Source organism: Megalobrama amblycephala, linkage group LG22 (genome assembly GCF_018812025.1).
Source record: "Megalobrama amblycephala isolate DHTTF-2021 linkage group LG22, ASM1881202v1, whole genome shotgun sequence".
NCBI classification, from domain to species: domain Eukaryota; kingdom Metazoa; phylum Chordata; class Actinopteri; order Cypriniformes; family Xenocyprididae; genus Megalobrama; species Megalobrama amblycephala.
The window spans coordinates 9270386-9294776 of NC_063065.1; the positions used below are offsets into that span (position 1 = coordinate 9270386).

Genomic DNA, 24391 nt, shown 5'->3' on the forward strand with positions numbered 1-24391 from the left:
TATGGTAGTCAACACTTTACCGCTTGTCATTTTCATGAGGCTTTGTGCCTTTTGTGTAGCTTGATTGGGGTGAAATGGGCAGGCACTGAAGTGGATGGTAATTTCACATAATTTTGACTGTTTTTAGTGGTCGCATTAGCATGCTGCTCGAGATTTGTATGATTGTGGGAGACTTCCATGCAGTGCTGGTAATTATACCAAACAGACATCAAGGAACAGCCAAAAGTATCAAGCCAAAGTGATGTAAACAACTTGTGAAATCTTTGAATGGTGCAGTCAGTTTGTTCATTTTGATTTCAGCACAACCTTCACATTGTTCTGATATTATGTTATGTTCAGCATTAAAGTGTGTAATTGTGGTTTTGATGTTGCGAGAGAAAAAAATCCCCTTTCTAATCCCCATGGCAGCTGATTTCGTCTGTCAGAGAGAGTTTGAGCGTTAGATCACACATCACTTTGGCACTTGGCAGTTGGTACGAATGAGATCAGAAAAATCCATGTAAACAAACCACGCTGCCGTGATCAAACGCTCTGCAGTGGCGCATCAACAAGACAAGACAAACAACGACATGCAATGTGTGATTGATTGTTAATTCTAACATAATATGCGCTCTTAATATGTCGAAATATGAAAATATAAGAAATCCTGTGGTCAGTGGCAGTCAATGAGGGTGTTATCTGGCAGTAGATTTCGCCCTCAAGGGGATTTCTTCTTTCTTTTCCTTTCCTGGTCTGATCCAGAGCCATGCTGATTAACTGCAGGACATAAGTTTGTCAGGATAAGAGCCAGTTCTGCAGTCTTATATAATGAGTCTACTTATTTCTGCCTACTATAACCCACTTTTGTGAAATAATTCACTGCAATAGTAAACAATGCTTTCAGTTTCTTCTTAAACCCTGCCTGGAATAATCTCACATATTTTACATAAGGAAAAAATAATGTTCACACTAAAATGTGTTAGATGTAACTAGGTGCGATTTGGGAGAGTCAGTTCAAAAGGTAAGAATTTCTGTGCAGAGTGAAACTAACGCTTGTAACTAACCTGGTTTTTGAAGTGCTGTGCAATTACAACATCAATTTAAACACTTGAGACTCAAGATAAGGGGAAAAAACATAGGTGTTGCTGGACATGTTTAGCAGTGCTTCTTCTGTCACCCCATTTCATCTTAGCTTCCATAAAAAATCTATTTAATCTCAATTCTACTTACCCGAAAACGTGGCTGCAGTAAACTATCTGAGGTTATTTCATTCTAAATAGTATCTGATGTTGTGCTGAATTTTGACTCCCTGCCAAATTATAGAGTGCCTCAGGGATGACGCATTTTTGTAGGCAAAACCCGGAAGCGAGTTAGCATTTTAGGACTTCCGGTTCCAACGCCGTAAAGTCTATGGGTTTTTTGAATGGGTTTTTGCTAAATCGCCTGAAAAAAGGTCTGTGGTTAACAAAGCCTCTAAATACTTTCACGTTTTGATCTATGATATAAAACACACCAGTTATAACCCGCTTGTGATTTTTTAAACTTTTACTGTGTCTTAAAATCGTTTGGCGGGGACTTTAGACGTCATCATTAAAAACGGGACATTTGGACAGCATTTCTCATGAAAAAGTGGATAAGTATTAATAACAGCACAGATCATAATCAGCGAGCATGTTTATAAATAAAGTTTGAGGAAGCTTGGTGGTGACGACGTTGATCCGCGACCATGGTGTGCTGTAGTCCGTTTATAGCCTACTGTTAGTCTTTTATATCTGACGACTTTATTTAGGCTTCAAAATCTATAAATGTTGTGTTAACTTGTAAAGATTATCTTGATAGACAAAACGTGTAAGTGTCATAACCCTTTGTTAAACACAGAGCTTATTTTCTGCGATTTTCCAAAAGTCTGTGGGAAAAATGCATAGGATTTCAATCGAGCGAACCCGTGCGCCGTTAACTTCCGGGTTGGCCTACAAAAACACGTCATCCCTGGGGTACTCTATTACCCCCCTCATTGAGGTCTCTACCTGATTGCCTAATCCTAACCCCACCCCTAATCCTAACCCCTCCCCCACACCTAATCCTAAACCTACCAATACTAGGGGGGTAATAATTAGGCGGTGGTCAGAATAGGCCGTTATGCTTCCCTCTCACACTAGATATTCACATCTGTTCTCTTTCAGAAGGTTCCATTAAAACCAGGACAGAATGATTTTCACATACAGAGCGATATGTGAAGTCACAAGCTAATGATTCATATGAGCTGGAACTTTTAGTTGAATCAATACATACAGCGTGATCAGTGAAGTCAAATCACTGAGCAAATGACTTGTATTAGCCAGTTCTTTTAAGTGATACAGAAAAACTTATAAATCAGTTGGAGCAGTTTCTCAATTATTCTTACTTATTTAGGCTACTGAACAGCAAGTCATTCATTTCCTCATGTTTGACTCCATGAACCAACTCGAGGCTCGTGAGACCTAAAACATTGTTCATATGACAATGTGTAGTTAAAGATACACATTATTTGTCAGAGGTATTTTGTAAAATAAAAGTATAAATGAAATTTGACACCTCATTTTTTGTTTTCTTATTTAAAATTTATTAACAACATAACTGTATTTGTTTCCTCAAATTCAAATAAATCATTAATGGAACTGTAATTCAGTTACTTGGTATTGAATGCAATCAAAAATTTGCCACCATTCCTGATATATTTGATTGGTTTTACTTTATTTGAAAAATGTTTTCAGTCAATCATGTTTCAAACTCACAACCTCTTGCAAGGAATATTACTTTGAGCCACATCAGCTCAAGCTCAGAAATCTCCCTATACTGTATAATCAGCCCTGAAAAACTTTCTCAGAAATTTAGTATTACATAAGATCGGTACTAAACATGAGTGGGTGCAAATTAGCTTTGATATGCTGTGAATGTTTTGGTGATTAGGGAAATGAGATTTCTATTGCTGCTTTTGAATTTCTTTGTCATCTTTTTCTCTTGCAGGGAGCTACGACTGAGCTTGAAGAGGTGGATAGACTGGAAGAGATTGCAGGTTGTTCTCATCCTGAGAATCCAGAGATTACAGAGCTGAAGTCCCTGTCTGAGCCTGTAACCATGGAGACAAGTGAAAACTCCGGCATGGCAAACATAATCGACTGTGAAATGGAAGTCCTGGAGACTGAGTTACCTGAGAGCAAGGACACAGGAAACATAAATGAACAAGTTTGTTATGATGCTGATGTTTTAGAGTCCATTAGTACAAAAGTTGTGGTTGACATTTTAGCAGGCTTACCTCCTACAGAGACCAAGGCTGATGAGCTTGAAGACGTTTGCAGTCCAAAAGAGGCACTTGTCTTGGAGGACACACAAGAAGAACTTTATCGCAATGAGTCAATTACCTCTTCGATATCCGACACTCCGTCAAGTGCTGAGAGCATGTATGAGAATGACGTCACGCATAAGAGGCAAGATTCGCTGAGACAGGAACCATTGGAGAACATTGAACCATTGGAGAACATTGAACCATTGGAGAACATTGCACCTCAACCAGATGACGTTGACGATGCAGATGTGTTAGACCCATTGGGTATAGACACACATGAAGCCATCCTAGAAAATTTTGGATGCGAGGACCCAGAAGAAACCATCCTTGAGCACTACATCCGAGAAGAAGTTCTGTCAGACGTCTCCACAGAGTCCTGTCATGACCCAGACGAAATAGACGAGTGTCTTCGTGTCGAAATAGCTGCAGCGTCGTCAGACAGCGAAACCGATGAGAAATGGAGGTGCATCTTCTCTTCCTCCATCAATAAGGAAGATGATGATTCCTACCTTGACAGCCTTGAGCTGAGCGCACAAGAACTCTTTGTTCAAAAAACAGAAGTTCTGAATACTGAGGAAGATTCAAAGGAAACCGAAGAGCAGGAGGTTCCAGTGGGAGAAGAAGTGCTAGAACAACCAGAGGACGAGCCAGATGAGCAACCGCAAGAGATATCTTACAATTCTTCCACATTGTTCCACGGCTTGTCCAAGATTTCCGAAGACGATGAGGAGCTTGGACGAGGCTCAGCAACCCACAAGAGCAATTCATTTGATTCCGTCAAATCCGATTCCAGCAAAAAGGTGCCTAAAGATTACTGTGTGATTCAAGAAATGAAAAGCGAGAACGTCAGTACAGAGCATGTGGATTTTAAAGTTGCTCGCCAACAGTGGCTAGAGATCGAAGAGCAAACAAAAAACTTGACACACCATCCAAGCACACCAACAACTCGATCTGGCACCTGCCAAGGTAGTCACAGTTTCATGTATACGCCTGTCCGCAACATCGACAGGCCCAAGAGGGACCTTGAGAGCTTGTTGCTTGCAGAGGACTATGCGCACACCCAGTTTAGCCCTTGCTCTGAGGATTCAGGTCTGGATGACTCTAGTTACAGATCACCGTTTGATGACCCAGAGACTCCAATTGAGAAAGAGATTCGCCTAACCATGGAGCGCGAGGAGAACTTGAGGCGTGAGAGGGGAATGTCAAAATCGTACTCTAGCGACTGCGTACAGATGAGGGTAAGAACTGCCAGCTTGAACCCTGGAAAACTATGCCAAGAAGTCGATGAGAAAAGGAAGATGTTTGAACATGAGGATGATGACAGTAGTATATCCAAATCACTCTGCAGCCAGATGCCTTCTTTCATCATTACCTCCTCACCAACAAAAAGCTTACACAATCAAGACTTGGCGGCCAATAGCGTTATCATCCTCGAGCCAGAGCCTTTCCCTCCAAGTCCACGGCATGGAAAGATGGTGTCCTCCAAATCTGCTGACTGGAGACCTGAAGATACCCCTAATGTCATCATTCTGGAGACATCAAACCTCATCATTCGAAGTGCATCCGAGTTCAACTTGAATTCTGCTTCTGAGGAAACCCAAGAGAAGATGTTCCTCAACAACCCATTTTTTAAGCTGCGGTCCAGGAGTACGATATCTCTCGTTGATGAGGAGATTAAGATGGTGAAGCAGCGAGAAGAAGAACTGAAGCGTCAAAGGGCCAGTATTTACTCGAAGGATCACTTCCTGATGTCTCCAAACCGTTTGGACAGCTCATCGTTTACAGGTACAGCATGCCAACAGAAAAATACAGAGACTTTTTCATTCCATTGATCTAAAGTAACATATAAGAAAGTTGTCAGAAAAAGATCTGTTCATTCTTGTTTTATTTAATTTCAGATGATGTGCCAATTAAATGTAAATCATCCCCTTCGTCTCCAATGAAAACATGCAGAATGGATCGGTCAGCTTTGTCATGTGATCATCGAGTAAGTATGTGTATATGTATCTACAGTATCTATCTATCTATCTGGATGGATATGCAGGGTCACAACAAATGTTGAATTTAGTTGAATATCAAATTGTCTATATGGAATTCAATGTTAAAAACGGATTATATTAGGTTGCCCAGAGGTTGAAGAAATGTTTTCAAAGAGAAAATTGAAAATGTAATCCCTTTTATTGTCCTCCTACTAGTTTCCTGAAACCTATGCTGGAGGCCGACGTAAAAGTGCCATGGCTTTGCGCTGGGAGGCAGGGGAGTTTGTGAAAAATGAGTAAAAAAAAACAAAACAAGATGGACACTGACCGTCAATTTGCAGCTGTTTTACGTAAGAGAATTTTCAATGCTCAAACTTGTTTATTGTGACAGCATATACACTTGCTACTGTTGCTTGTGTGACTTTGTTATTGATCCAGAAACAAATCTGCATAAGCCGAGATGCCTAAATGTTATTTGAATGTACTGTTTCACGCATATTCGTGATTCCTCTTTGATGAGGTGTCTAGAGAGACTTATAAACCATATTTTTTAGTGTTTTGTCTATGAAATTGAGGAGAATATGTACTGTATATTCATATTGTATTTTCTTGTATGGCAATGTTTGTATATCCCTAAATTATATGAAAATATGAAACAAAATTAAAGGGTTTTAGGATAAAATTGAAGTCAAAATGTTCACAAAATAGATGTATTTTGTTAAATACCACAGAAAACATCAATTTGGAATCTTTTGTCAAAAGGAAATCATTGAGATTTCTTTTTCTTTTTTAAAAAGAATGAATATGAATTTGATTGCTATGATTGCTCTAGGAATAGAGGACATTTTTGAAGATACTATTCTGCATCTAGATAACATTTCAATACTTCAGTTACACTCAGTATGAAAAGCTTCAATCTATTTATCAAATCATCTACTATCTAAAAATGACCTGTCGCTTTGTTGTCCACAGATGTGTATATTTGTCAAACCGCCATGCTTAAAAAAAAAAAACAGTATTGCTTGCTAACCATGTCAGTCTCAAGAAAATACTTGCTTTGCATACCGTTTGAACAATCATGTTCAAAATACGAATTCAAAAATAAATGTCAATTAAAGAAAAAGCTAATGCACCAGATTGTCTTTGTATGAACACTTCACAGGAAAAAACACTTTTTCCTCACACAAAAATGTTATCTCACACACACACAAATAAATTGCATGATATTCAAACTATATGAAATAACTCACCAAAATATGATTTTAAAGAAAGGCAGCAGCACAAGTTCTTAAACTTCTGAAATAACAGTGCAGGTGTATTCATACAAAATATATGCACATATTCTAGAACATAAAGCCAGTAACACAGTTTAATTAAAAAAAAAGTTTTATTTAAAAAGGCAATAGATTGTCATTTGTGCAAAAACCTTCATTAAATGGTCCATTTCCTCCAAACTACTTTCAGTCTTTGTACAGAACGGACACTGTGGTTGTGAATGTTGATAGTAACAGTCTTTAAATCCACAATTCACTTTCAGAAATCCTCATCCATCATTTCATATTTAGAAAAAAACACAGTGTCAAGACCGACTTGTTCTGTAAACATGATCAATAATGCTCTCACCAAATAACACACAAAGGGAATATGTTCTTCAGATTCGATAAAAAAGCAGATAATCAGGAGGAGACATTTAAATAACAAGCATAAGTTGTTCTTTACAACTAAAATTTTTATAGGTAAGCCATATAACATTTATAATAAAAATAAATTACAAAAAGCTCTAAAAATTATACAACTAAATTGATTTATACCACAGCAGTAAAGAAATATAATTTCAAATTAAACATATTAATTTTAAATAATCACCATAAATTGACAGGTGGCCTGTCATAAGTAATTCTTACTCTATATTTCTTTGGCTTGTTTTAACATAGGCACAATTAGTGAAAGTCCCAGAGACTAAATGTGGAAACGACTGCTGAGAGTGTGTCATACTGAACTGATGGTCCAAAGGAGAACAGTCACAAATCCCAGATTTCCACAGAGATAAATAGCCAGAACTATATTTTTAAAATAAGATTCCTAGAAAAAGAAACAAAAATTAAATGGATATATTAGGGTATAACATTAAAGGTGCCCTCGAATGAAAAATTGAATTTATCTTGGCATTGTTAAATAACAAGAGTTCAGTACATGGAAATGACATACAGTGAGTCTCAAACTCCATTGTTTCCTCCTTCTTATATAAATCTCATTTGTTTAAAAGACCTCCGAAGAACAGGCGAATCTCAACATAACACCGACTGTTACGTAACAGTCGGGGTGTACGCCCCCAATATTTGCATATGCCAGCCCACGTTTCCAACATTATAAAAGGCATTAGACAAGGGCAGCAGCTATTAATGTCTGGATCTGTGCACAACCAAATCATCAGACTAGGTAAGCAAGCAAGAACAATAGCGAAAAATGGCAGATGGAGCAATAATAACTGACATGATCCATGATAACATGATATTTTTAGTGATATTTGTAAACTGTCTTTCTAAATGTTTCTTTAGCACGTTGCTAATGTACTGTTAAATGTGGTTAAAGTTACCATCGGTTATTACTGTATTCACGGAGACAAGAGAGCCGTCGCTATTTTCATTTTTAAACACTTATAGTCTGTATAATTCATAAACACAACTTCATTCTTTATAAATCTCTCCAACAGAGTAGCATTAGCTGTTAGCCACGGAGCACTATCAAACTCATTCAAAATCAGAAGTAAACAATATAACAGTATACAATACTCACATAATCCGACGCATGCATGCCGCATGCATGACGAACACTTTGTAAAGATCCATTTTGAGGGTTATATTAGCTGTGTAAACTTTGTTAAGGCACTGTTCAAGGCAAGCGCGAGCTCTGTGGGCGTGGACCACGGGATTTAAAGGGGCCGCAGCATAAAATCGGCGCGTTTATAATGATGTCCCAAAATAGGCAGTTAAAAAAATTAATAAAAAAAAAAATCTATGGGGTATTTTGATCTGAAACTTCACAGACACATTCAGGGGACACCTTAGACTTATATTACATCTTTTAAAAACATAATCTAGGGCACCTTTAATGAAATGCACGTTTGTCATGAGGAAATAAATACAAACTCAACTCACCATGCTAGAACTGTCATTCTCATCAGGAACAAACATAATCTCCTCTTTGTCGTCAGAATTAATATGTTCTGTGTAGATTTTGACGTTTTTAAAATATTTACCTGAAAAGCACACATACACAAAAAAATATTCATATACATACATACATACACAAACACACAAATAACCTGCCTTCCGCATTTTTTCTAGCATAAAAGCATATTGTTTTGCTCTGAAAGGTTGTGGTATTTCAAACTGATTAGCATTCAACTCAACATGTCAATAACTAATGCAGTATAATAAAACCTTTTACAAGTGAATGGATTCATACGGCACAACTGATTTCCTGCCGAAATGCTAAGACACACTACTCATAACTATAAAGTAAATAACCGCTGTGAAAACACACAACTGAGGAATCTAGGTACAGGTATAAAACACACATGGTTGAGGGCAGTTTACTGACCTATAGGTAAAAACCCCCTTCGATGGACTTCCAGAACCAAATCTGCCAACACAAACCATACCACAATGAACGCCAGGAACCCTGTGGACCACGGAGCAGGCAGGAACAGAGCTTGCTGATGGATCCCGAGGAAGATGGTGACAACTAAATCAGGAAACACACACAGCTCGTGTTGAATAACACATACGGCTAACATTTTGGGCACCCTGAACTAACATTATGCATCATGACTAGCCTCCATTAAAGTACAATAAAACAATATAAAATAAAATATTATATATGACATGTACTCAGTTATGATAATAAAAGCTAGACCATTTTATTCCGACAGAACTGTTCACTGTGCAATTTTACTGAACTTGCAAAGCCACTTTCTGCTGTCAACACTGTTGTTAATATAGATCTGAGCCACATAATTACACATTCAAGACTATTCACAGCATTGTCTTACCGGCCACGATTTGAACTATTGTTCCTGTTCCAAAATGCATCCAGTTGAAGATATATCTCCTGAGAGCCGGTTTTACATAAAAGACAGACAGACACTTCAAACATGGCCATTTAAATCACAATATTACACCTGTAATTCAGCTATATAAGACACTTTTTACATAAAATATTATAATGTTATGGCCTGTAACATCTTGTGATCCATGACTATAAGTAACCAATTATTGAAATAATTAGCAGAATAAAAGCAGAATAAAAAAATGACTTTGGACGCCAAATGTACCTGCAATTATAAAATCACCCACATACTGCATTGTATGCTATTAGTTCATTCTGGGCATTTCTTTTCTGGCTGTATTATGCAATGCTCCTGTTTCTAGGATTTACCTGGAGGCATCTGGCGCTGGTCTGAAAAGTGCCATGACAGGTTGGATGACAGTGAGTGCCATGACGACACAGCCCAAATAGGGGTGTATGCCTGCCCGCTGTGGATAATACATTACATATTAGCATTGACTGTATTCATGTTATCAACAAACTCTGATTCAACAAAGAAATTATTGATGACAGCGAACGGCTTTTCAAAGGCTGCCAAAGTACAAGGTTGATGGGTATTATTTTGTGTGGAGGCGGGCTTGACAACCGTTGCCATGGAACATGGCGCCCTCTTCTGGTCATACACAGGAAATGACAGAATCTCTGACAGATACTTGGCAAGAGGGTTGTCACAGATGCCCCTGGTGAGTCACAAATATGTCCCTCATGCTCAGCCTTACGGATGGATACATGTGTCAGCTTGAGGCTCAAATAAGCCAGCACTTGCAGACTTAATAAGACACTCAATCAACACTGTGCTTGATTAATCCCTGAAGAAAAGTGGGTATGTTTTTCAGAAACGGCCAAAAAGATTCCACATGGTGGGTCGCTTCTGATGAACACGAGACATTCATTGGCTCTTTGTTATTCTGAGCAGACAGCATGTGGGTCTGACACATTGGCAGCGCTGTTGAACAGTCAGAGATGTGTGATGAAGGTGGTGAAAATATGACACACTGTTAAAGCATGAGTAATGCTCACGTGTGTGTGTGTGTGTGTGTGTGTGTGTGTGTGCTTGTGTGTGTTACCTTGCTCCAGCCTCCTCTGTACATGAAGGGCAAAACAAAGCCAACCAAGGTGAGCAGAACTGTGAGGGTCATTAGCAGTCTGTGTAACTGTGGAAACAAAAAGCCTTGAAGATGATTCACATTTGAAAATGTTCTGAAATCCTCATTTTCGAAAACGAGCTCCTACCTGAAACCAGACTTTCTGCCCCAAAATATTCCTTTCAGGCCAATCGGGTTTGAAGTATCGTGCCATGATGACACCAGCACTGACCGTCGACATCCAGGCGATCAGCATAAAAGCCCCTACAGATACAAACAGATACTGAGTTTCAGAATCCAGATGTTATCTAGAAAAGTTTTAGGATTTTTGTAAACGTTGCCACAAGGACGTTACAATGCGATTACTAGGGTATTTTGGGTGTTTGCTAGGTTGATGTTTACTGCCCCAAGAGCCCAGAACAGTGTTATTTTACCATTATTTATATACTATTATAGTACTTAACAATGTTTTGTATTAGCTTTTATTCCTATATTTTCATTTTTTCATTTATTTGATAGCATTTATATGAAATACAAATCTTTTGTAACAAAAGAGTGTCATTTTACTATTATTCATCTACTATTATAATACTTTTGAATTGGCTTTTATTTTTACATTTTTAGTAATTAAATTATGTGCTTTTGTCACTTTTATTAGTTTTTTGTGTTTTTTTATATAACATAGCTTTATTTTCATTTCAGTTTTAATAATTTTAGAACTACATTTCTAAAATTATTTGTAATTTTCATTTAAATAGATTTTTTTTCTTCTAATATGTTCTGTTTTATTTTACTTCAGCTTTATTTCAATTAACAATTCTTATAGATTCTTATAATGATTAAAATAAATTATTCTAAATAGTATTAGTTTTAGTTAAAGGTGCTCTAAGTGATCCAGGGCGGAGTAACTTCCTGTTGACGTTCGAAGTGTCAAACAAAACAGAGGCTAGCTAGACCCTCCCTCCTCATCATTCTTGTCGGTTATTGGCTGGAGCATGTTTATTATGATTCGTGGTCCAGGCTGCACCAGTTTGTTTTTATTGCCGTTTTCGGAGCTTGTGGCGACTGTGTTTTTTTAGTGTGTTCAGGGGACAGGCAGCTAGCGGATAGTGAGGAGATGTTTGCTGTATGTGACAAAAAATGTTTTGGCCTAAAAAAAGCGTGACATCACTTAGAGCATCTTTAACTACAACTCTGGCCCAAAAGTGTCCACCCCCCGAATACTCTTAAAGTAAATGTCAATGTAAATTTAGAGGATTTTTGTGAGTTTTTGCACATCTGCTCTGTGAAAATAGTTTGATATACTTAATTCAGCATTCAAATGCATTGTACAGCTCACTGATAATCTATAAATCACATTCAGTATGCAGAGTTTTGTTATTGAACTTCACCATGGTATTTGATGAGCAAGGGCGATCGAGAACCAGTAAGATCCTCGGGAGGTCCTGTTATGACTGTCTGATAGGTTGAAATCAGAGGTTGGCGGTCATGTCGATGAGTTCGCCCTGGAGACAGAGAAAACACAGTCTTTGACACTACTGGCCAAAGAAAATAACCAAGGAAACAAACCAACAAAAATATCTCACCATTTTCAGCTCGACCATGTGCCATGAAGAGGTAGTACATTTGATTCAGGATGAACCTGTTCGCATTGTCAGATAGGGGGCGTATGTCTCTGCGGAAGCTACACTGAATCACTCCGTCTGATAGTCTCCAAGCTGTGTCTTTCAGAATGTTCTAGGAATGAACATGAGCACAAAGACTTTAGAGTAAATTCATGGTTTTTTTGTCTTTAATTGTAAAAGCATGTTTTAGAAAAAAAAATCAAATTCTATTCATCATTTATTCACACTCGTGTCATTGCAAAACCATTCCTTCTTCCATGGAACAAAAATGTGCAGAAGTAAAAAGGAAACAGGGCTTTCAAGCTTAAAGTTAACATTAAATTAAATTTGACAATTCAAACTTATTTATTATGGAATATTTCAGTATTTATTATAAATGAATTGTCAGTTCACATCATTATTTATTTATCTTTTAAATTTGCAGTAACAGCAAACCACAAACATCCAACTCTCAACGGACAAAATCAAGTCCTGTCCTTAATTTTTTTCTCATTCGAGAAGCCTTTTCACTCTGCATTAGTCTACATATCATATAATGTATACTGAATAATTGAAACCGTAAATTATTTCTCACTTAAACCAGTGTGTGCTGTTTGTTAGACATTTTCACTGTTCAATCAGTGCAAGTATACCTCTGAAGAGATTTCTGGGTGAGTCCGTCCAGTAACAAATGCAGCCTTGATGTCAACTCTGTCCGCGTTTCTAATACACAGATAGACATCATCGTTCCCCTGAAATGTACAACACATTTGCTAAGACAATGCTAGTCATTCTAAGGCATACTAATAATAATATTTTACACAGTGTTACAACAGTTTACACAGTATATTTCATAAAAATATATTTTGAATTTTCAGTTTTAGTAATTTTTGTGTATTTTTGACATTTTATTGTTTTTCTTGAAAAATTTGCATATATCTAGTACTTCAAGATAAACTAAACAAAAATAATATTTAAAAATTTTTGAAATAAAAGACAATGGAAATGTGTTTTAGTTGTATAACCCTGATTTCAATATATGTTGTACAATAAGATGTAAAATATGAAATTATTCAAAGTTTCTGTCTATATTACCATCCATTTGTCCAGTGATAAGGCAAAGGACACATAACCATCTGCAGGTCCACTGAGCTCAAACATCACACTACTGCCCTCTGCCCTAAAGGACAGGAAGTGACAGGCCGTGCCATTTTGTGGGTCACAGCCCTGTGGATCTCTCAGACAGGACTTCATGATTCCACAGCCCTCAGAGGTGAACTGAAGAGGAAATTAGAATATTATTATAATTCATTAGTATTATTTACATATTCCAATTACTCATGACACACTCCAGTAACTTAAGCAGTGTTTTGACTCACTGAACGTGACAGTGTTGAGGAAGCTGTGGTTTTGGTACTAATGGAACCTCCAAAGGTAGTTTGTGGAGGAGGAACGACACCATTTCGGGACACCACTGGACCTCTAATATTCACCCAATATTCACTATAGTGATGGACAACTGTTAACCTGAATGAAAAGAAAAATCAACCCACATTAAAGTCACTATGAAATCCAAAACTATTGACGATTCTTATTTTTTATGGAATATTGCAGTATTTATTATAAATGACGTATCTATGCACATCATTATTTTTTTTAATTAATGAGTCCTCATAATCAAAATAACTCCCCCACCCTCTTGCAGCAACATCTCTTCTTTTCTCTGATGACGTTTACATTTTTTCTTGTTCAAGAAGACATTTCACTTGGATATACATCATAATAGGGAAGAAAAGACTGTCACAACTTCTTTCATACCGGATTAAAGTTTCGTAACTAGAAGGTGGATAAATACAGCATTTGAATACGTACAGAAACTGCACACTGGAAGGAGAGTCAGGTGGTGCTACCCAGATCACCTGGACCTCTGTCTTGTGGGACTCACTGGTATGACTCACAGCAGAGTTCTGTGAATATTCAAAATACAGTAGGTTCAGTGAATTATATTCAATTGAGAGAAACAAAGTACCATCATTTCTTAAGTATATAACCTTTTTAGGTCAATAAATAACAAATAATAGCAAGAAAATGTTTTAATAAATATTTTGTTTACTGACCACTTTATTGTCACACTGAAGAAGCTGAGAAATGCCAGGATTTATTAACTTAAATGATCCAACTATTTCACTGAGATTCCCAGCATTCCTAGCTTCTATGAGGAATCCTTTGAAGTAATGTTTGGTCCCTGAAGACGCCATTGATAATGTCACTGTGAATATGAAAAACAGATTATACTGTACATTTTTTCAGTGCAAGATTTGGAAAGCTTCAACATATGACAAGTATACCAGTACCGTATTCCTACCTTTGATTTCATCTTCAGGGCTGAACTGGGATTTGTCTGCTGTGATGGTGAATGGTGGATCTTTGGTGGTGGGATCATGGCCATGTTGGGGTGTCATGTCCCCACAAGCCAGTTCAACTTTTCCATTATTGTAGCAAATGACTGTCTCTAAACATACCGGGAGCAGCAGTAATACAATCCTCATCTTCATGAGAACCTGAAATAAATGGATAATTACTGTGAAACCCAAACTTTACAATGATATTTTGACAAGCAATCAAAGTGTAGCTGAAACAGTTGGCAGTACCATGTCCTAAAGAAACTTGGGTAAAGTTGGTTTTATATTCACACATTCTGACTTCTGATAAATTAAAACTTTCCAATAAATGTGCAATAAATTAATGTTTGCGAATTTTAAGCAGCGACATGATATTGACAACCAACGATTGTCAACTTACAACATTTTTCACAGTCGATCAAAATAGGAAAGTATTGTTTTAATGGCATATTTACTTGTGAATGTCCACTGAATGTCCAATGTAGTGTGATTAACAAGGCTATTGAATACTGATGGCCGAATGTGCGAATATAAAACCAACTTTACCCAAGTCTAAAGAAGATGTTTTTAAAAACATGCCAACATCAAGATGTCTCTCCAAAAAATGGTAATACCATGGTACTTTGAGTTAGCAAAATATATATAGTACTTAATCTCATGTCCATGATTCAATGATAAAAAACATATAGTCAGCTGCGTGTTACAAATGTTTTCTTTTTTCTTTTTAAATGCCTGTTGTCTAATCAGTCTTTGCTGAGAAACCTGGAGAAAAAAGATAAGGAGGGGGACTGTGACTGTTACTGACTCCAGAACAGCACTAGAAGACTGCAGTGTTTAAATACAACTACTTACATGTTTGTATATATATATATATATATATATATATATATATATATATATATATATATGATAAAGAGAGAGAGAGAGAGAGAGACCTGGTTTGTTTACTGTCAAGTGTGAATGGGGTATATGGGTCAAGGTCATGTTTCTGTCTCTTCCATCAGGCTATAACGACATCTAATGATAAAGATAGGTAAGAATAAAAAAGCGTTAGTGAAAGCAAAGTGGGGAAATTTAACCTCTTCTATAAAAGCTAGGATCAACTGTGCACAAATATAGCAGCCACATTCACCTTTACACTGTAGCAGCAGCTACTTCCTAGTTGACAAGAACGTCTGCGCATGTGTCAAAAGAAAAATAAGCAGCCAAATAGACAGACAAGCACAATAAACTGCTGACAGAACGATAAAACAAGTATATATGCTTACCTCCATTCATCTAAAATAAATTACCATCTCAATTTCACGTGAAAAAACCCACAATTGTGTGTGAGGTGCATGTGCTCGCTCTGAGGAATGGGCGGTCTTTTTGCGAGGAGGCGTTTGATTGGTTGAATGCTGTGCTCAAGGATTCTCCCAAAGACGTGTGGGTGAGGCTAAAATGAATGACAAACGATAGATGTGTTCAGTAGTATTGTTTTTTCCCCCTTTTTTCTTTTTCATGAACGCAAGCCAAGTAGTAGTAGGCAGCAGTAGTAGTAGTAATTTTAATTTAAGCAATATCACTGTAAAATTGAATCAGCATCATGGCCATGATTACCTGTGGCACTGGGCCTGCCGCCACAGGCAAAGGTCGTGCTTGTGTGATATTACTGAATACACTAGTAATAGTAATAAAATATAATTTATTATGTAGATAATTCACAGGCATCACGGCTATGCTGATATTTACAGGACTCTTGTTCGTGTGATATTGCCTAAAAGTAAATGATTCACTATAAAATATACAAAATATTATTATTATTATTATTGGAGGATTTACATCAGTTACAAAAACCTAGCGCACCTACGTGCTGCATGGACAAGGCATGTTCTTCACAGGCTTTGCCTGATGTAACCAGTGAGATGTAACTCTAAAGGTGCCGGCTATATTTAGGGTCACTGAAAGGTCATGTCACCTCAGATGCATGACCTTATTAGACGCACAAGGTCTGCTCTATGACCAACATCGAGTGACACTCCGGTGAGGAGTCTGTCGGATGTTGCTGGTAATGAAACTTTTATTAGTTCATTTAAATTATGGCACCTCATTTTAACATTTAACCTTTTATGAACTGCATGCTATGTACCATCATTTGGAAAAATAAGAGGTCTCATGTGTTAATATAAGTAATATTTTTTGGTTGTTTTAATGTCTATGTCTGAGCATGATAATCTTACGTGAAAATACATTATTAGCTGAATTTAATGTTTATGAAATGTTGTAACAGTGCCTGCAATTTACCTTTGAAAGGTTTACAAATTTGTGTGCAATATAAAGTGATCAACACATATTTTTTGTAAAAAATTTTTCCATATACTATGCATGACTGTATTTATGCAAAATGTAAAAAAAAATGTACAGTATATATTTGCAGTTCTATCTATCTATCTATCTATCTATCTATCTATCTATCTATCTATCTATCTATCTATCTATCTATCTATCTATCTATCTATCTATCTATCTATCTATCTATCTATCTAAATAACTATATATATACCTTTCTACCTTTTTATCTATCTATCTATCTATCTATCTATCTATCTATCTATCTATCTATCTATCTATCTATCTATCTATCTATCCAAATAGCTATATATCTACATTCCTATCTATCTATCTATCTATCTATCTATCTATCTATCTATCTATCTATCTATCTATCTATCTATCTATCTATCTATCTATCTATCTATCTATCTATCTATCTATCTATCTATCTATCTATCTATCTATGTCATCATTGTATCCATATGCTGTTGCTTCAGGTTAGGTCAATAGGTCAGATTTTTTTATTCAAACATTGTTGACAAAACTGTCAAACATGCTCAAATCCCCCTCTTGCCTATATCAATTGCAACAGATTGTTCACGTGTTGTTCGTTGTTATCGTATGATAGGCCACACTGTTGGAAATCCAGGGGTAACCTCTCCTGTGTTTAAAGGGCATCCTAAAAAAGCACCGCCAACATGTTCCGTGGCAAACAGACCCGTGTGCTTCTCCTGAATGACATGGAGAGACTGGAGCGCACTCTATTTCGCTTGGAGCAAGGTAGGTCTTCTTCTCATAAACTGTGCATTGCGAATACAAATATTTTCTTTTACGTCATCATCAGCTGTGCTATCATGATGCTTATTTTATATTATTCTTTTATAAATTTATGGTATCATTTATCATTTTTAATGCTGTTAATGCATACATTTTTCTACCCCTTTTATTTCTCTTTTTTTAATTACTCTCTGCAACTCAAGACTTTGGACTCCTGCGGAGCTTTGGATAGATTTACGTGTTACTCGTGGTGCATGAGCACTGAATACCACATTCAAAATTCTGTCTGCTATATATAGCAGAGGAATGTGCTGGTGTTCTGTCCCGTTTGCTGTGGTGCTCATAGGTTTTACAGTGTAGATAATGTAAATATAGTTTACTATACTATGCAAAGTTCAGATGATCGCTAATTACAGAACAGAATACTACTAATAGAATCATGCTGCTTACTACATACTGCAAAACAGTACTGTTATGCAACCATAAACCTGAAACTCTTTTTAGCATTATCATTTTTGAGCCATGGTTTCCCTCTGGAATTTCTTATAGGTTCGTAAAATAGCTTAAATATCTTTTTTATGAGTAATATAATATCTACAACATAAATGTTCTACAGTGGGTCTTTTTAAAACATTTAAATAATATCACCTTTTTCAATAAATATGGGTTAAAACAGGCTGTTTCACATCAAATTTAGCAATCTTTCAAAAGAAGAATTTGACCTGTTCTTTTCTTAGTTTTTTCAAGCATGCTGATTAGTGACAGAAAAAATGGCAATATCACCCTAAAATAAAATGTACATAAATATAAGACAATTTTTATTGTATCTTTTATTGTTTATATACTGTTGCATAAATCAGTGGTTAGTTTTGTTTTTTGTCATTTGTCAAATTATGTCATTTATTACTCACCCTCATGTCGTTCTACACCCGTAAGAGGATCTTTGGAACACAAATTAATATATTTTTGATGAAATCCGATGACTCATGTGAGGCCTGCATTCACAGCAATGCCACTGAACCTCTCAAGATCCAGAAAGCTACTAAAAACATATTTAAAACAGTTCATGTGACTATAGTGGATCAACCTTAATATTATAAATACTTTTTGTGCACCAAAAAAACAAAATATGACTTTTCAACAATATCTAGTGGGCGATTTCAAAACACTGCTTCGGAGCTTTACGAATCTTTTGCTTCGAATCAGTGGTTCAGAGCCCCAAAGTCACATGATTTGAGTAAACGAGACTTCATTTACGCGATCCGAACAACTGATTCGAAACAAAAGATTTGTAACGCTTCGAAGCAGTGTAAAAGACAATAAATGACATTATTTTCAGTTTTGGGTGAACTAACCTTTTAAAGGAAGGTTTCAGACTGTAACGGGGTTAATGGACGTGCAACTCCCCCTGCTGTTTTCTCATGTGACTCACATTTAATTTCACTTAGGCTTTGAGCTTCAGTTCCGCCTGGGCCCGACCCTGCAGGGCAAGAGTGTGCATGTCCACACTGACTACCCAGCACCGGGCAAGAAGTTCGTTGGCTCCAGCTTCCGTCAGCTGGAGTGGGTGAACCCCAGTGGCAGAGAGGATGACTCAGACAAATACTGCAAACTGGACCTGGAGATAGCAGGGTCTTATCAGTATTACTTTGGGTGTGGGTGAGTGAGTTGTACTATTGTTTTTGCTTCTTGAATTTTGGCAATTTCTAATTACTGATTAAATAAAACGTTACACAATATACACAATACACAAACATTGTTTATGCAGGGATGAGGAAAGAACCGGAAGTGGCTACATTGTGGTGGATCCAGTGTTGCGCATCGGCCATGAGAGGAAGATCCTGCCTCTGGATTGCATCACAGTTCAGACTTACCTGGCAAAATGTCTGGGACCTCTGGATGAATGGCTAGACAGACTAAGAGTTGCCAAGGAAACTGGTATGAATCATTTATCAGTGTCTGTTTAAACTCTTGAAGTTAGGTATTGCAGTAGTACTTGTGACTCCAGCAAAAGTCAGTTTGATGCCCTCTCATATGGATAAATATGTGCTAATGTGTATAAAAAGGGTCTTTTTGTTCCCCATTGATTGGGACAATCTGTGAGTCATTGTATTTTAGCAAAATAATCAAAAATATTAGCATGCTTGATATATGTGCATGTTTGTGAGATGTTTTTGTGGACATTCTGGACAAGCTAATGATTAAGAATAAATCTGATAATATTTCTCTCTTTCACTCACAAACAAGCTCAGTTTTTTATATTTAGTGGTATTGGTTAAAACAAGGACGTACTTTAAAAAATCATTAACCCTTAGTATTAAACTTTGGTGTGAAACTATAGGCGAAATGTGTTTTCTTCTTTTCTATGCTACATTTTCCACCTAAATAAAATGGTAAAAAAAAAAAATGACAATAATAATGAATAAAAAAAGATATAAATTAAGATGATAAAATGGGTGAAAAAAACCCGTAGACTTACATTGTGTGACCAAAGCCATATCTAGAGTCCAGAATCTAATAGAGATCTTATGAGTAGAACTTTTTTTCCTGTTAGTAACCACCCTGGCCTGAACACCATAGCAACGCCCTAGCAACCAGCCAAAACACCCTATAGCAACACCACGGCACTTTTGCACTAACAAGCCTTTTTTGGGGGCCAAGTTTAGCCATGTAAGGTCCAAAAAGCACTATTGATCTGAAGTAGATGAAATGGCAATTAAAAATTTGTACTTTTTTTTTTTTTTTTTTTTTTATGTTCAGGTTACAATATGATCCATTTCACGCCTCTGCAGAAACTAGGCTTATCACGGTCATGCTACTCCATAGCTGATCAGTTAGAGCTGAACCCCGATTTCTCCCCACCTGGAAAGAACTACACCTGGACGGATGTGGGCAACCTGACAGAGAAACTCAAGAAAGAGTGGAACATGATTTGCATCACAGACGTGGTGTACAACCACACAGGTACTTTCTGCTGCATCTTTAGCACATGTATAATGTTTGGAGAAACTTCCAGCACTGCATCTTTGGCTATATAGAGTAGATGAAAGCTGGTCACCTCTGTGGCACAATGGTTGAGATTTTTGACCTTTCAGTCACACTGTAGGAAGATTAATGTTGGCCGCCTCGTTCTTTGTGACATTCTAATGTTTCATGTTGCCCTCTGCTGCGTGTGTGTAATGGGAACATGTCTTTCATGTCTGCCCTTATGAACACCATATAGGTTAATAGGGTGTCAAACTGAGTACTGTTTCTTGCCAACCAGCTTTGTTTTTGTTAGACTGTAAAAGTGATCCAGCAAGGTGTAAAAGTAGCTCTACAGGGTGTTTTTCTACAGAAGTTTTACGATTTTGCACTTTTCCTTTCGATCTTTTGTTTTGGTGTTAACATAGTTAACATTCTTTAACTATGAGGCATTTATTGGCATTGACTGAGTACAAACACCTCAATTAACCCTCAGAGACTCAGTCAGATAAAAAAAAAAAATGCAGCAATTAAAGCAACTTTTTCAATAAATATGAGTTAAAACTACATAATCTTGCAGCTCACACTTTTTAGCTGAAAAAAACAAACAAAAAAAACCCAGTTTGAGTCTTCCAGCATTCAAAATTGACAATTTTAGCAATTTTCCCAACAAGTAATTTGATTTGTCTTATTAATTAGTGATGGCGGTAAAAATAGAAAATGGCTGTATCCTCCAAAAATATAAATGTGCGTAACTATGAGGCGATTCACAACAGCACTTATTCAGTAAATCGTAGATCAATTATTCCAAATAGGTTTGAGTGTTTTTCAAGTGCCACAGGAACTGTTTCCTGCTCTTTGAACCTTTAAACACAGCTGTCATCATTGCTGAGAAGCAGAACGGCCGTAATAGTGTAAATGTGGAATCAGAGCAGCTCTTTAAACATTAGAAGTTTATCACACTTAATGAGCATTTTGAAATTGATTTTACTTGCCATTTATTATGTGCAAACATATCAATCCTTATCAGGAACTCACATACAATTAATCTCAAAAATTTTTCCAACCAATTAACTATGTTTGCATGTCTCATTTTCATTTTCCACACACTTTTGACCAGCTTGTGTAATATTCTAACAGGAACTGTGGATTGTACTTTCATATGTTTGGTTTTTGAAAGGAAATCACTCCTATAGACTGAAGTAAAATAAGCCGAAGATGATGAAACACTGTCTATCATGCAGTTTAAAGCATATCTTCTGTCTATATCTTAGAAAAACAGAAAAAAAAAAAAAAAAAAAAAAAAAAAAAAAAAAATATATATATATATATATATATATATATATATATATATATATATATAAACCCGATTCCAAAAAAGTTGGGACACTGTACAAATTGTGAATAAAAAAGGAATGCAATAATTTACAAATCTCATAAACTTATATTTTATTCACAATAGAATATAGATAACATATCAAATGTTGAAAGTGAGACATTTTGAAATGTCATGCCAAATATTGGCTCATTTGGATTTCATGAGAGCTACACATTCCAAAAAAGTTGGGACAGGTAGCAATAAGAGGCGTAAAAGTTAAATGTACATATAAGGAACAGCTGGAGGACCAATTTGCAACTTATTAGGTCAATTGGCAACATGATTGGGTATAAAAAGAGCCTCTCAGAGTGGCAGTGTCTCTCAGAAGTCAGGATGGGCAGAGGATCACCAATTCCCCCAATGCTGCGGCGAAAAATAGTGTAGCAATATCAGAAAGGAGTTTCTCAGAGAAAAATTGCAAAGAGTTTGAAGTTATCATCATCTACAGTGCATAATATCATCCAAAGATTCAGAGAATCTGGAACAATCTCTGTGCGTAAGGGTCAAGGCCGGAAAACCATACTGGATGCCCGTGATCTTCGGGCCCTTAGACGGCACTGTATCACATACAGGAATGCTACTGTAATGGAAATCACAACATGGGCTCAGGAATACTTCCAGAAAACACTGTCTTGTGAACACAATCCACCGTGCCATTCACCGTTGCCGGCTAAAACGCTATAGGTCAAAAAAGAAGCCATATCTAAACATGATCCAGAAGCGCAGCCGTTTTCTCTGGGCCAAGGCTCATTTAAAATGGACTGTGGCAAAATGGAGAACTGTTCTGTGGTCAGACGAATCAAAATTTGAAGTTCTTTTTGGAAAACTCGGACGTCATGTCATCCGGACTAAAGAGGACAAGGACAACCCAAGTTGTTATCAGCGCTCCGTTCAGAAGCCTGCATCTCTGATGGTATGGGGTTGCATGAGTGCGTGTGGCATGGGCATCTTACACATCTGGAAAGGCACCATCAATGCTGAAAGGTATATCCAAGTTTTAGAACAACATATGCTCCCATCCAGACGTCGTCTCTTTCAGGGAAGACCTTGCATTTTCCAACATGACAATGCCAGACCACATACTGCATCAATTACAACATCATAGCTGCGTAGAAGAAGGATCCGGGTACTGAAATGGCCAGCCTGCAGTCCAGATCTTTCACCCATAGAAAACATTTGGCGCATCATAAAGAGGAAGACAAAGAAGACCTAAGACAGTTGAGCAACTAGAAGCCTGTATTAGACAAGAATGGGACAACATTTCTATTCCTAAACTTGAGCAACTTTTCTCCTCAGTCCCCAGGCGTTTGCAGACTGTTATAAAAAGAAGAGGGGATGCCACACAGTGGTAAACATGGCCATGTCCCAACTTTTTTGAGATGTGCTGATGCCATGAAATTTAAAATCAACTTATTTTTCCCTTAAAATGATAAATTTTCTCAGTTTAAACATTTGATATGACATCTATGTTATATTCTGAATAAAATATTGAAATTTGAAACTTCCACATCATTGCATTCTGTTTTTATTCACAATTTGTACAGTGTCCCAACTTTTTTGGAATCGGGTTTGTGATATATATGACTATGATTCTATGATTGTTCCTTTGGTTAGCTGCCAACAGTAAGTGGATTAGAGTCCATCCAGAGTGTGGCTATAACCTGGTAAACTCTCCTCATCTGAAGCCGGCCTGGCTGCTGGATAGAGCCCTGTGGCACTTCAGCTGTGCCATGACTGATGGAAAATACACCGATAGCGGCCTTCCACCTCTTATTGAGAATGAGAAACACATTACTGTGAGTCTAAAGGCTGTCACAGCTTTTTAATATTCCAAAAATCCTTTAAAGTTTGTGGTGACAGACCAACAAGTGATGGTGTTTGGCTTTATGTTTCAGATCCTTCGAGGACTTCTGTGGACGGAAGTTTTCACCCAGCTGAAACTATGGGAGTTTCTGCAGGTGAACGTTGAGAAAGCCGTGGAGCAGTTTAGGAAGGTTCTTCAGGCTGGTGAGTGTTGAAGTCTGCTGGAATGTTCTTGGAGGCTCTGTCACTTGTATTTCGTAGGGTCAGAGGTAAGTTGGGTGTATTTGTAATCTGTAGGTAACAAACCTCTGGGCCCTGAGCTGGAGGGAAAGCCGAAATTAAAAATCATCCAGGATTCACAGTACAGACGCCTCAGCAACACCGTAGATATGCAAATGGCCCTGGAGATGTTTGGCAGACACACGTGAGTTCACTTCATGTTCAGGTTCTGTTTAATGATTAATGTTTTTTTGGATAGAGTATTGTTTTCTGTAATCAAAGTTTTTTTTATTATCTCAGATGAAAAGGTCAGGGTAACCAAGATCATTTTATTGCGATTATACTTATCTTGGTTACCCTGACCTTTTTATATAATTGTATAACCACAATAAAATAAAATAAAGTTATATATATATATAATTTCCTTAAATAATTTTCATCCATTTTTACATT

At 37.0% G+C, this 24391-nt stretch overlaps 3 protein-coding genes across 12 annotated transcripts in view; 2 read left to right on the top strand and 1 right to left on the bottom strand.

The window, feature by feature from the left end:
- The window catches only part of palmdb (palmdelphin b), a 46392-nt gene extending 39986 nt beyond the window's left edge, over nt 1-6406 (top strand). For all 4 annotated transcript variants that reach the window (XM_048174249.1, XM_048174248.1, XM_048174250.1 and 1 more), the window contains 3 exons: nt 2986-5089; nt 5203-5291; nt 5500-6406. In XM_048174249.1, the coding sequence (XP_048030206.1) occupies nt 2986-5089; nt 5203-5291; nt 5500-5583 (2277 nt within the window). In that variant the 3' untranslated portion in view covers nt 5584-6406. The remainder of the gene's footprint in view (nt 1-2985; nt 5090-5202; nt 5292-5499) is intronic.
- A 245-nt stretch (nt 6407-6651) lies between these two features.
- frrs1b (ferric-chelate reductase 1b) lies at nt 6652-15908 on the bottom strand. 3 transcript variants are annotated; one of them, XM_048174253.1, is made up of 18 exons: nt 15753-15908; nt 15617-15659; nt 15420-15501; nt 14448-14643; nt 14200-14351; nt 13955-14049; nt 13462-13609; nt 13178-13360; nt 12736-12834; nt 12065-12215; nt 11870-11983; nt 10627-10742; nt 10461-10547; nt 9724-9821; nt 9338-9396; nt 8887-9030; nt 8442-8542; nt 6652-7365 (listed from the first exon to the last, which is right to left on the bottom strand). In XM_048174253.1, exons 4-18 carry the CDS (start codon nt 14635-14637, stop codon nt 7273-7275), a joined length of 1830 nt encoding a protein of 609 aa, XP_048030210.1. In that variant the 5' UTR covers nt 14638-14643; nt 15420-15501; nt 15617-15659; nt 15753-15908; the 3' UTR covers nt 6652-7272. The 3 variants fall into 3 exon arrangements, with proteins under 3 accessions (XP_048030210.1, XP_048030211.1, XP_048030209.1); XM_048174254.1 differs by lacking the exon at nt 15617-15659 and having other exon boundaries at nt 15753-15904; XM_048174252.1 differs by lacking the exons at nt 15420-15501; nt 15617-15659 and having other exon boundaries at nt 15753-15907.
- A 530-nt stretch (nt 15909-16438) lies between these two features.
- LOC125257930 (glycogen debranching enzyme-like) overlaps nt 16439-24391 on the top strand; it is a 30496-nt gene continuing 22543 nt past the window's right edge. For 4 of the 5 annotated variants that reach the window (XM_048174652.1, XM_048174651.1, XM_048174654.1 and 1 more), the window contains exons 1-8: nt 16439-16531; nt 17426-17577; nt 19023-19233; nt 19343-19512; nt 20335-20538; nt 23531-23712; nt 23812-23923; nt 24017-24143. In XM_048174652.1, the coding sequence (XP_048030609.1) occupies nt 17496-17577; nt 19023-19233; nt 19343-19512; nt 20335-20538; nt 23531-23712; nt 23812-23923; nt 24017-24143 (1088 nt within the window). In that variant the 5' untranslated portion in view covers nt 16439-16531; nt 17426-17495. The remainder of the gene's footprint in view (nt 16532-17425; nt 17578-19022; nt 19234-19342; nt 19513-20334; nt 20539-23530; nt 23713-23811; nt 23924-24016; nt 24144-24391) is intronic. The other variant, XM_048174653.1, reaches the window with a different exon arrangement.

What these genes read in the sequence shown, in the direction of transcription:
- frrs1b (XM_048174252.1), bottom strand. An exon ending in TATCACTGGACAAATGGATG is followed by an intron (nt 12,835 to 13,177) that starts GTAATATAGACA and finishes TGTACATTTCAG; the next exon opens with GGGAACGATGATGTCTATCT. An exon ending in GGCAGAAAGTCTGGTTTCAG is followed by an intron (nt 10,548 to 10,626) that starts GTAGGAGCTCGT and finishes TTGTTTCCACAG; the next exon opens with TTACACAGACTGCTAATGAC.